This window comes from Alligator mississippiensis, chromosome 5, assembly GCF_030867095.1.
Source record: "Alligator mississippiensis isolate rAllMis1 chromosome 5, rAllMis1, whole genome shotgun sequence".
In the NCBI taxonomy this organism is placed as follows: Eukaryota; Metazoa; Chordata; order Crocodylia; family Alligatoridae; genus Alligator; species Alligator mississippiensis.
This window is the reverse complement of record NC_081828.1, coordinates 28,793,326-28,805,378: the sequence shown is the minus strand read 5'-3', so window position 1 is coordinate 28,805,378 and position 12,053 is coordinate 28,793,326. Positions and strand designations below refer to the sequence as shown.

The window sequence follows — 12,053 nt, the reverse complement described above, 5'->3', positions numbered from 1 at the left end:
TTCTGTCCTTTTGGTTTTGTTGTTTACAGAGTCTGCTGAGTACATTGCAATAATAGGATGTAATTGTAGGGAATATGCTCAGTTTCCTTTTTTATTATTACGGCATAATTTGTGCTACATAAGGCAGATGCCTGCACTGGCTTTGCATGTGCCCTTCCTGAAGGGGGAGGAAAGGATTCCATATATGGAAAAGGTCTGCTGATCCTAACCATGTGACCCAGCTAAACACACAAATAAGGGGAGTTTTTTTACTGGGAGTTGTGTTGGCAGATGATACTATGGAGAGAGGCTTTGGCAGAGGGATGAACAGCAAGATTTGTGCCCCTTCTTAATATGATTCCAATAATAGGGTTTGTACATTGTCTACATCATATATCCAACTGGTTTGATCTGTAAGATAGCTGCTCTAGATGCCTTTGGCATAATTTTGTTTTTTTAGCAGTGTCAGCCAACATGTTCTCCTTATTCTTTCTGTCTAATAAACCATTGGCAATTCAAAAGCAATGCTGATAATATTGAACATGGATATTAAACCATTAAATATTAGAGCCTTAAACATGAAAACTTACAGATACCTCTAGTTTTAAACATGTGCTAACAGTGATGGATTCAGAAAAACAAGTTGAGTATTGAATTTTGTATGTTTCATTCAGAATGTGGTTTTGAGGAATAAGGTGTTTACTAAGAACTCTTACAATGTTCCTGTCTTCAAAGGAACTTTAACCTCACTCATTCCTACACTCTTAGATTATAAAATGATAGGAAGTCTTAAAATGTAAATTTTGATATAGATGAATAGTAATATTGATTTATTATTTAAATTTTGCTTCCAGTTGAAAATCAGATCTTTCCTTGAAAAATTACAACCTATCATTCTATTCATATCTGGAAAATAAAAGGAAAAACCTTATTGCTCACTAAGTGCTATAAAAGTTAAAGTAAACTTTTCAATTTCTTAAAGGTACAATCAGCTGGATACCAGTAAAAGCCTTCTAGACAATTTGAAAGACAAAGTAATAATTGAGTACCCAACGTTACTCGTGGTTTTGAAAAAATTCAGGAATGGCATGGTGGTTCTTGGCCAAGGTAAGCATACATTTATTTCCTGTTATGCTGTACTTGGATATTTTAGTTGAATAAACAATGATTAAGAGTACACCCTTTATTAATGCAAGTCATGTACAATATGTATTCATCTCCAAATGTAAGGGATTGCCAGTGGGGAAAAATGTTATGGGCTTTTAAAAATGCTCTACTTTAACTCCATTGGCAGGTGGTTTAAAGTATAGAATACATACTCTGTTTGTGCTTACCAGGATTACTGATATTTGGCACATTTTCTGTAATGTAACCACAGCAGTAAAATAAATAATATTGTTAGACTTACTGTATTTAGTTGAATCCAAGACAATGTTTATTCACCATTCAATATGGGGAGGGGAAAAAAGCCTAGTCTTAATTAGGGTACCAGCCTAGGGCTGCTGCCTGACTCTGGGCCAGGGTGGTTGGAGGTGCCTCGAAGTGGGGAGAACATGAGGAAGGCCATTAGGGAAGGGACATGCATTTTGAACTTGCAGTAGCAATCAGTTGACAAATATCAAGATGAGTAATATTAAAACGTTATAGAAAACTGACAGGTATGTTTGACAGTTGATCTGTTAAACTGTTTTTTAGAATATTAGCAATGAATCAAGATGTGCTACACTCTATGGCTAGTAAATAATTACAGTAGGAAGTACTATCTTTACCCAAATCAAAGATGACTTCAAATTTGTGATGACCCCCTCCCCCCATTAGATTCTATATATGGAAAATGACAAACTTGTTATCAATTTTAGTGTATAGAATACAGCTATTGGAGAGAGACCTTGAATTCATTCCCCCGCAGCTGTACCAGATGGACCCCTACTACGTCCCCTCCCACCCCCACCACCACAGTCAGTGCCCACTGCCACTTAGAATCATAGAAAATTAGGGTTGGAAGGGACCTCTGGAGGTCATCTAGTCCGGGACCATTCCCAACTATATCATCCCACCCAAGGCTTTGTCTTGCCGGGTCTTAAAAACCTCCCAAGGATGGAGATTTCACAAACTCTCTGGGTAACTTGTTCCAGTGCTTTACTAACCTCCTAGTGAGAAAGTTCTTACTAATATCTGACCTAAACTTCCCTTACTACAACTTGACACCACTGCTCCTTGTTCTGACATCTGCCACCACTGAGAACAGTCTAGCTCAGGGGTGGGCAAAATAAAGCCTGCAGGCCAAATCCAGCCCACTTGGATTTTGTCTGGCCTGTGGCCAAGTCCCTCAGGCCCATCCAGTCCAGGCACAGAAAACAACCTGGGCCATGGCGCCAGTCTCACTACTTTCAGTTGCTCAGCAGGTCTGGAGTAGCACAGTGGCCAGACTCACTTCCCAGGAGCCCTGGTGGCAGCAGCTCCTTCTTGCTGCTGCTAGCCCTGGCTCTACTGCCTGAGCACCCTGGCCTGTCTGCCCTGCACCCATAGTCAGGGGTGGGACCCGTGCAAGCTTGGCACACAGCCAGGCAGATGGGATAGTGCTGCGGGCAGGCAGGGTGCGCTGTAAAGGAGTGGGAAGGACAGGTGAGGCTGGGATCTCGGGCTGGTGACACTGCAGGGCTGGGGCCAGAGCAGAGTCATGATCCAGTGCCCTTATGCTCCTGCAGCAGGTGCCAGTTCTAGCAAGGGCATGTGGGGAGTGGATCATGGCTCTGCCCTAGGACCTAATCCTGTGCTGTCCCAGGGTCTCCATGGACAGGATAGGACCCCTTAGGGAGTTTTGGTGAGATGCTACGCGGTGGGGAGGCTGCTGACCTAGACCACAACAGTTCATCAAAACTCCCTATGTGGCTCACAGGCCCAAATAATTGCACACCCCTGATTTAGCTCCATCCTCTTTGGAACTACCCTTCAGGTAGTTGAAGGTTGCATTTAAATCCCCTCCGTCTTCTCTGCTCCAGACTAAATAAGCCCAGTTCCCTCATCTCCTCATAAATCATGTGCCCCAGCCCCCTAACATTTCTAGTGGTGAAAAATTTCCACCACTAGAAAGAAATGCCTGTTTGTGGCCCTAGTTTGAATATATCATATTGGTCATTAAACGTACTATTGCCTGATGAGCTGTTCAAATGAGGTTTTAAATAAACTTCAAAAATTTGAAGCACCGCTGTCATGTTGTAAGAGTACAGTATAGAATGGGTCATGGGACAGTGTTGGCTGCCTCCCAGCAGGAACTGGAGGAAATGCTGATAACTCTCTGAGACAACAAGAAAATTTATTCAAGAGAATGACCTTCCTCTATTTCAGAGATTTGTTTAAGAAAAAAAAAAAGTGGCCCTCTTAAAGGCCTATATTAGGTGACATAATCAGCTGCTACACATTAAGAAAGCCATGAATATGTTTAATCTTTGTGGCTGTTTTTATGCATGCTAGTGGCGACACATAAATTTGAGAGTCCAGCTCCCTACCATAAGAAGCTTTAAAATGTAATTAGATACCACACAGCAAAGGATAATAACTAAAGGGGGATGGAAATGAGTGTTGTGATTGTGAAAGATCATGCTATTTTTACCTTTGCACATCTCATTAGGTGACTTATTGTTAATAATGCATTCCAGCCATGAGCTGTGCTTGACCTGAATGGCCCTGGAAACCATAATAAAGGAGTTGCTACCTAAACCCTAGTCACCTGGTAGATAGGAGGAAGAAGGGGATATAGGAAAAAAAACCACTTTTCTTTTTTAGTTTAAAAAGAAAATTCATTTACTGATAATACTCCTACAGTACATCCTTAGTTATCTAAATGGAAACTTTTTTACTAAGTTGTAACTATTGATATTGTGTAAGAGTCCTCCTCTTTTTAAGCTTTATTTCATTACTAGCCAATTGCCTGTCAAGAATGATGGGGGAGGACGGGGTGGGGTTAGATGGAGTGCCACCACCTAACACCCCATGCTGCTGCTGTTCTGCCTCTTGTAGGAAGTGGGTGGGGGGAGGGAGCGGGCTGCTGGCCTCAGCTCCCCCACCCCCTGTCCGGTCCCACACTCTGTCTGGTCCTCGGCACGGCTTCAGAATCATGCCAGCACTCCCCCATGCTTGGGGCACTCTCATTGGCTGTTTCCATCATCCCGTCAGCGTGAATAAAGCATTACAGACAGACAGAGACTTAGACTTTTAAAATATTAGAATACTACTGCATCTCTACTCTTCAATTTGATACAGTATTGTAACTTAATTATTGGTATTTCGCACCTTTCATTTACAAGCTTTATTTAATGCAAAACTATCATCTCTGTTCTTCAGTGTGATACAGTAACTTGCAACTGTTTCACTTTTCTGAACAAATGTAGCTCTGAATTATTTTTCAGCTGATTCTTTCTGAAAGGGAATAAGTGAGGATATACTATTTTTAAAATATGACTGTGCAGTTGGGGGGAATGTAAAATTAGAAAAGCTACAGAATTTATGACTGCTTTCTTTTGAGTCTAACTTTCAAAACCAAGTATTAGAATTCATTTTTAAATGGTTTAAAACAATTAACTTCGTAGGACATCCAGGTGCTACTGTTTTTATAATTACGTAGAAATCTACTGAACATACAAAGCAAGCTAGGAAAAGAGATGCATAATAGCCTTGCTTGAGATGACATGTCCATCTATGTATAGAAATAAACTTTAGATTCTTTGTGTTAAATGTTATACATGTAAATATATCATTATATTAAATTATCCATATTAATTTTTTGTAATTATTTGTGCCTTCCCAGATGTACACAGAAAACAGTAATACACTCCCAGTTTTCATTAACCAAAAGACATTTGTCTTTTCATATTACCAATACCACAGGAATTGCATCTTTTATTTTTGAGTGTACTTCGTTCAGCGCAGTTTTAAAAAAAACAAACGTTTTCAGTTGTGCTTAACCTTTCACTGAAAAGTTTTTGAACTCTTAAGAGAGAGTATCCTTGGGAAGTTAGTAGACTGCCAAATACCACTGTGGGATTATATGTTAGAAATGGAAAATAAATCTTCCCTCCCAATATCCTGTAACTGTTACTTCTGGTCTCCATCTCCAATGTGCATGTTAGTTTTTCTCATTCTCTTCCCCAGAGTTTCAGAGTTTGGATGATAAAATGTTGTCTTTCTATCTTCCAGAATATAATCTTAATGTAAAACATTTACTGAATATATCAACTTGGGATATTTATATCTATAATACCATTTTTGTATAATACCCAAGTGGAACTGGTATGTTCAGAATGTGAGTCTTTGGAGCATAATTTATTGTTGATACTATATACCTGCCATTCCTAGTAACATAATGGTGTATATTTTTAAGGGACCTGCAAAAAAAGGGAAAAAAAATCCATTAGCTACTTTTTAGCCTTCTAATAATATACAAGGAAGATCTGAAATATGGAATTTTAAACATTTTTTTGTGCTTTTCACCTTAATATTAAGGATGTCAAGTGTAGTTTGATTTGCTTTTACTGAAGGATTTCTTAGAGGTCAAACATGTACATTGTGATCTATGACCCTTAATTGAAAGGGTTGGGAGAGTTAGAGCTTTACCATTTTAATCTTTTATTCTTTTTTATCTCAACTGTCTATTCTGTTTAAGTTAAATAGGTGTTAACAAAAACATACTAACACTTGTTCTGATGTTGGATCTTTTAGTTCCCAAATAAACTAGTCCATGGAATCTTTCAGGGAAAAGTAGTAAGATGGACCTGAATATAAAAGCAGAAGGGCTGGGTTTTTGTTTGTCTGCTTGTTTTTTCTGTTAAAAATAATGAAGAAGTGGGGCACAAAATCCTACTTTGCTTTTTCTTTGTATTTCATCTTGAGGAAGTGAGAGAAAACAGCATCCAGTTGCAGTGACCAGAATTCAGATCTCTTTGAGCTAGTCCAGTATTAGCTCAGTATGCAGGGGCTGGGGTGGTGGTGGTGCTAAGGCATGGTTGGCAATAGAGGTGTGCGAAGCAGACTGTATTGGATTCGGATTTGGCCCAATTCAGGGGACAGTGATTCAATTCGTTGAATTCAGATCACTGTCCCGATGCAATTCAGTTGAATCTGAATATGAAGCTTCGATTCTGATTCGGAGAATAAGCAATTCATCTATAGACACAGCTTTAAATGTTTTTTCTATGTACCTCAAGGTACCAGGTGTGGCCTGTGAACGCTGAGATGGTGGGGCAGATGGAATGTCCCACAGGACAGCAGTGGGGGCCCCTGCATGCTCAGCAGCAAACCGCCCCCCTCCCCCCCCCCGCACCCACCCCTGGCTCGGCGATCGACTGCGGGGAGACCCTGGGTGCCTCCTCAAACCCAGGAGACACCAGTCGCCACTCCACAGAGGACCCAGAAGTGAACTGGAAGTCCTTCGGGTCCACTTCTGGGTCTGCCGCCGCTCGCACTAGGGGACCGCCCCCGCCCACGCTCCTGTGGGACGCATTCACAAGCCACCTGGTACCTTGAGGTATATAGAAAAAACATATAAAGTTGTGTCTATGTCCGAATCATCAAGTCTCTCCAATTCAATTCAGAAGCTTCTGATTTCAGTTGGGAGAGATTAATGGGTCTCCTAGTCGATTCGGCTTCAGAGATTCGGCTGTCAAATTGGGCCGAATCTCCACCGAATCAAATCAGCAACTGAAGCTTCACACAGTCCTAGTTGACAGCTCAGAAGTCGCAAATTCAAGGCCATAGCAGAAGCGCTCATGGCACAGCCTTTCTCAAATTCCAATGAATCTGTGAATTCTGGTAAATACCTTGTCACAGATGCAAAAAAGGAAAGGAAAGCTCAGTACACAATTGTGCCTCATAATAAATATAAGATCTTGCATTTTTCCAAAGAATGGATAAAGTAAATGACTTCATTTCCTCTACTTTTTTTGTAGCTGAAGGCAGTTGTAACTTTGAAATTAACAAAATCTTTTTTTACCAGGTACTGCATCTGCTGGTCCTACTCCTGCCATGGAGTCATGCAGATCCAGTAGAGGCTGCCTTCATTGTACACATGCCCTGGCAGCTGTCTGCTTGTCTTCTTTCAGTAAACACCCCAGTACAGACAAGACCTCATCTTGTTTCTTTCCCGTCTTCACGAACGCAGTTACCGCTTTTCAGGTTCCTTTAAGTCCCACTCTCCATGCCCAGCAGGTCCTAGTCTCATTCCTTCAGACTTCCAGTCACATCCTTCTCCTCCCACTGGGGTCCTCATCCCAATCTACTCTCCTGTACCTTGATGCAGCCCTTGTTCCCTATATTCAAATCTGTGGCATCTTACTCCTTAAAAATGCCTGGGCCCAGCAAGTGGATTATTGAGATACAGGCATCGATATCCTTGCTTTTGTTTTAGGAGCCCAGAACTGGCACTTCAGTTATTGCAGGGAAAGTCCTACGTAGCCCAAGGCTGGAACATGTGCACTACAGGTGGAATGTTTTAGGGATTTAGTTTGCAAAGTGTAAGTTTCTACTGAAAATAAGCAAATTGGGATTTTTTTTTCCCCCAAAGTTTTTAATGGAGCTAAATTTGGACTTATCTTTATGAGTCAGTAAAAGGCAGAGCTTTGACAAAGGTCACCCTTCCCTGCTTCAAAAACAGAAAGGTGCCAGAGCTTTTCAAGGGAAAATTTTCCAGAATTTCTGGAAATTCTGATTCATAATTTTTTTTTTCATATTCCTGTTCTGAGAAATGATTTGGGTATTTTGGCTGAAATTTTCCAAATTTATTCAGCCTAAGGCAAACACCCAGCATTGAAAATATCAGACCCAAACACTTAAATATTAGCAAAATTATGTGCATCTGATTGAATTTTTACAAGTGTTGGGAAGTGTTGTGCAACTTTAATATAGCCCTGCTAGCAGGCCATCTACAGTATACTATTTGTAATGGAGTAAAAGCAGTACGTAGTACTCGTATTATAAAGGACTTCCCATAACAAAGCAAAAATAATTTACTACCTAAACATTGTCTGTTCAGTATCTTTGTGAGTCAGATTATCAAACTATTTTCTGTGAAGTTGTAATGCTTGACTTGCTTAAAGAAGAAATTCAGGTGTTCTGCTTTCAGGATACAGGGTCAGTCATGGCTGAAGTTAGTAAAGGATTACAGAAGTTTTAACAAGACTTAGGGGCAAAAACAACCCTCACTTTGAGCATTACTCAGTACATATCTAGCATATAAATGTTAATTGATTATACACTAGATTTAATGTGGACAAAATGTGACCTCTGATGTTTCTGGGTGAAATGCTTTTATTTTCTTGACCAAATTCCATTGAAACTGTACAGGTGCACTCTGTTTCATGTATTATCTATGCCTGCCAACTATAGGACATAAGATAGCAATGATACTCCATTAGCTCTGTCTTTGTAGTATTTCTTTTATTAAAGATCAGCTAATATCAAATGCCCAGAAAACTATTTGAATTCATCAAAAGGTCAAACATCGAAAATACCAATCAGAGGGGGATTTGCATCGCAGCCTTATTTTGCAGTAGTTTATTTTTATATTGCTTATGTGCTGGTGCCACAGAGTGCTGGCATCTGGTGACCTCATCTTAGAGTGGGAGCGGTCAGTGTTTGCTGAGGCAGAAGAACTGGGAAAGGGGGAATACCAGTGTGGGAAATGAATGCTGAATAATGTGATGTCGCTAGAACATTGTGGGTTTCTCCTACAACACTGGGTATTCTCAGCCCATAGCCTCATCTTGTTTGGCTCTTGGGATTATTCAGCCTAAACCAAGCTTGGGTTTTTAAATGCGACTCTCATAAATGTTACCTTTAATTTTCCAACTTAAAACTATCCAACAAAATTTCTCGACAGTTCCTTGGCTTAAGACACTGATAAAACTGCAAATGATGCTAATGCATTACATTTGGAATACAAATTTGTAGTAGCCAAGAAAATAATATTCCAAAACAAATTAAAGGAAGGAACAATTTAAACTTCTCAGTGGGTGGAGAGTAGTTATAAGGGACACACATTCAGTATAACTGCTTGACAAAGAGCAGCAAAGACTAAGGAAATCCATGAACTCTATTTTGTTTCATCTTGCAACAGTGAGATCCCTGTCAGGGCCAGCAGTTTGTCGGCATAATCTCACTTATAAAATAATAGTTCTCCTAATATCTAGTAGAGGACAACAAAATGTAGTCTTTCAAGACTTTTATCTTTCTTAAGCACTCTTGTGCCATGAGTACATGAGTAAACAAGTAAGAAATGAACAAATCTGCAGTAACTAATTGCCTGTCTGTTTTTGTACCCTCAGATGCCAGTGACTCCAGTGAAGGCTCGGACAGTGATAGTTCATCCCTCTCCTCTCTGGAAGAGGGGGAAATACGGGATTGTTCCTGAAAGATGTGTTTTGACAAAAGGGGTGGGGTCAGTCGACCTATTATCTGTATTCTTATATCATTAAATCCATTTTTTACAGAATTTACTTTTCTGTTAGACAGTGATTTCAAAATCATGAGCTAACTTTTGGGCTCTATATACTTAGTGTTTAAATAGGTGAACAGTTTGGGAATTTTCTGATTTTTTTGAAAATCCAACTATTTATTTCACAGTGGGCCTTTTTTCCTTTTAAATGTCTGTCTCTTATAAATATTTGCACACACATAAGAATGACACAGATGTTAGCTTGTGTATTAATCTTGGATAAATAATTTTCTTTTATTTTAACATCCCAGTGTCATACTTCAAAGAATTTTAAGTGTCCACTTATTTAGATGAATTTAGAAGCCTTAACTCTAGGCTAGCGGTTCCCAGTCTGTGGCACGGGTACCACCAGTGGTGTGTAGACAACTTGTCAGTGGTACGTGTTAACTGATTTATTATAATTACAGGTTTCCTCACTTTATTTGGGTTCTGTATATGCGTATTCGCTCTTATGCGAGTACCCTTTTTATACCAAAAATTCATTATATGCAAAGTAAATTCACTCTTATGCGGTTGGTGTGGTGGAAGCCTGCAGTCAGCTTCTTTGTGCAGTGCATTGTGGGAGTGACGTGCACCAAAATATAATCTCCTTTGTGGATTCGTGCTCCTGACTCGTCTGTGACACGTGTTTCTGTAGTTGCCATCCCCATTATGATAGTGCCCTGTGCTTGTGAGTACTGTCTGCTGTTGGTGAGTACCAAAATTGTCTTGTAAAAGTGGTAGAAATGGATCTGGGGGTCAGTACAGTCAAGGTCTTGGAATGTATCCCTATTTGTTACATTGGAAAGTGGGTTCCCTGTACGCGAATTTGAGTTATGCACCGTTTTCCAGGAATGCATGTACAGCATAAAGCCGAGGGGAAACCTGTACTTCATTTGACAAAAAATTGCTAGTGGTACTTAACGTTATATCGTTTTAATTTGGTGGTGTGCAGTCTGTCAGAGTTTGGGAACCTCTGCTCGAGGCTACTATTTTTTAAAACTTTAAAAAAGTTTTTTAATCTAAATTGCTTCCCAGTTGAACTGATTTGTTGTGGCATTTCTCTGCAATGCTGAGTTTCCATATGCAATCATATTTTAATGGTGACTTAATTCTTATCTGGTAATGGGGTGTATGGTTAGTACAGTAAATTCAGTTTTTCATATTTGTGATATCCCTGCTTAATATCAAATTTTCTCACATGCTACATGCACTTTTTACTCCCCAATCAACTATACAAAGTAGGGATGCACGTTTTAAGTGGTGAAGCTGTTTTCTTCACTGGAAAAGGAGCATTCCTGGAGATGCAACATATGCCATGCAGTTTCCAAGATGACTGCTACTTGTGTCTGCTCAGCAAATGGAATGGGGCAGAGTCTTGTTAACCCTCACAACTGTAGCTATTAGCTGAGCACAAGCTTGTGCTCACAGCTGCAAGTAAGCTGTTGGTAACATCATGATGAGGCCTGTGATGTGGAAACAGCACTATTTACAGGAACTTAGATAAAGAAGTAGTTACATTAAAGAAGTAACAGTATTGCTACTGTGCTTTGCAAGGGTTGGGGGCCTAACCTTGTGTGATGTAGAGCAGTAGTACTCAACCTTTTCGCCCCGCAGGCCAAATGAGTTGCACGGACCTGTCTGCAGGCCAGATTGGGCCCTGGGCCCCAGCAGTCCCCTTCCTTGCCCCAGGTGCTGGGATTAGATTTTAGGGATCTGTTACTGCCTTCTCCGACCCTCTGCACACCAGGTTTAGGACCCAGGGATCCAGCACCACTCCCTTCTGACACTTGGCAGGATTGCACTGCACGCTGGGATCAGGACTGAATCCAACATGGAGGGTTCGAAGCTCCTCATGGGTCTGTATATTTGGCAGCAGGAGAGAGATGGCACAGCTTCTAGCCGCCAAATTTCTAAACACGTGTGGAACCCCTGCAGGCCAAGTGACATGATGCCGTATGCCAGATCTGACCTGTGAGCCAGGGATTGAGCACCCCTGATGTAGTGTGTCCAGGAAGTATGACATCTCAGGAGACGCTCTGCCACCTTTCCTAGACCAGCGGTTCCCAAGCTGGGTTGCAGCCTCAAATGGGGTCGCAACATCAGCGGATGGGGTCGCGGGGATAGAGGGCCATGGGTAGGGAGTGGGGGGCCATGCTAAGGAAATTGGATCATACTCTGGAAATGGGGCCATAAAAAATATGGGGTCATGCTGAGGAGAAGTTGGGAAGCACTGTCCTAGATGCTGTTTCCAGAAGAACTGACTTTGTCTTAGTCAGCCATAACCAGAAAAATCTTTTTTTCATAGAATGATATAAAAATGGGGCTAGAAGAGACCTCCAGAGGTCATCTAGTCCAATCCCCTACGTTCTGCTGTTCAAAAACAAGGTGGGGGGGGAGGGGGGGTTGTATGCCAAAAAAATACAGTACATTGTGCAAGATGGGTGAAAACTGTTCTCTGGCTTGCTCACTGCTGCCTTTTTGAGTTTTTATCAAGATGTTTCAAATCAGGATAAGTTTCTGAAAATCATGGAACTCAATGTTTGCTGTCAGTAACACTAATACATTTGTAACTGATAAACACTCTATTTTGTGCACCTTGAATTCT

General features: G+C 40.8%; 1 protein-coding gene across 1 annotated transcript in view; it reads left to right on the top strand.

The window, feature by feature from the left end:
* ZNHIT6 (zinc finger HIT-type containing 6) overlaps positions 1–9,463 on the top strand; it is a 51,759-nt gene extending 42,296 nt beyond the window's left edge. Inside the window, exons 9-10 of the mRNA XM_014594597.3 lie at positions 962–1,086; positions 9,297–9,463. Coding sequence (XP_014450083.3) covers positions 962–1,086; positions 9,297–9,382 — 211 coding nt within the window. The 3' untranslated portion in view covers positions 9,383–9,463. The remainder of the gene's footprint in view (positions 1–961; positions 1,087–9,296) is intronic.
* The last annotated feature ends 2,590 nt before the right edge of the window (positions 9,464–12,053 follow it).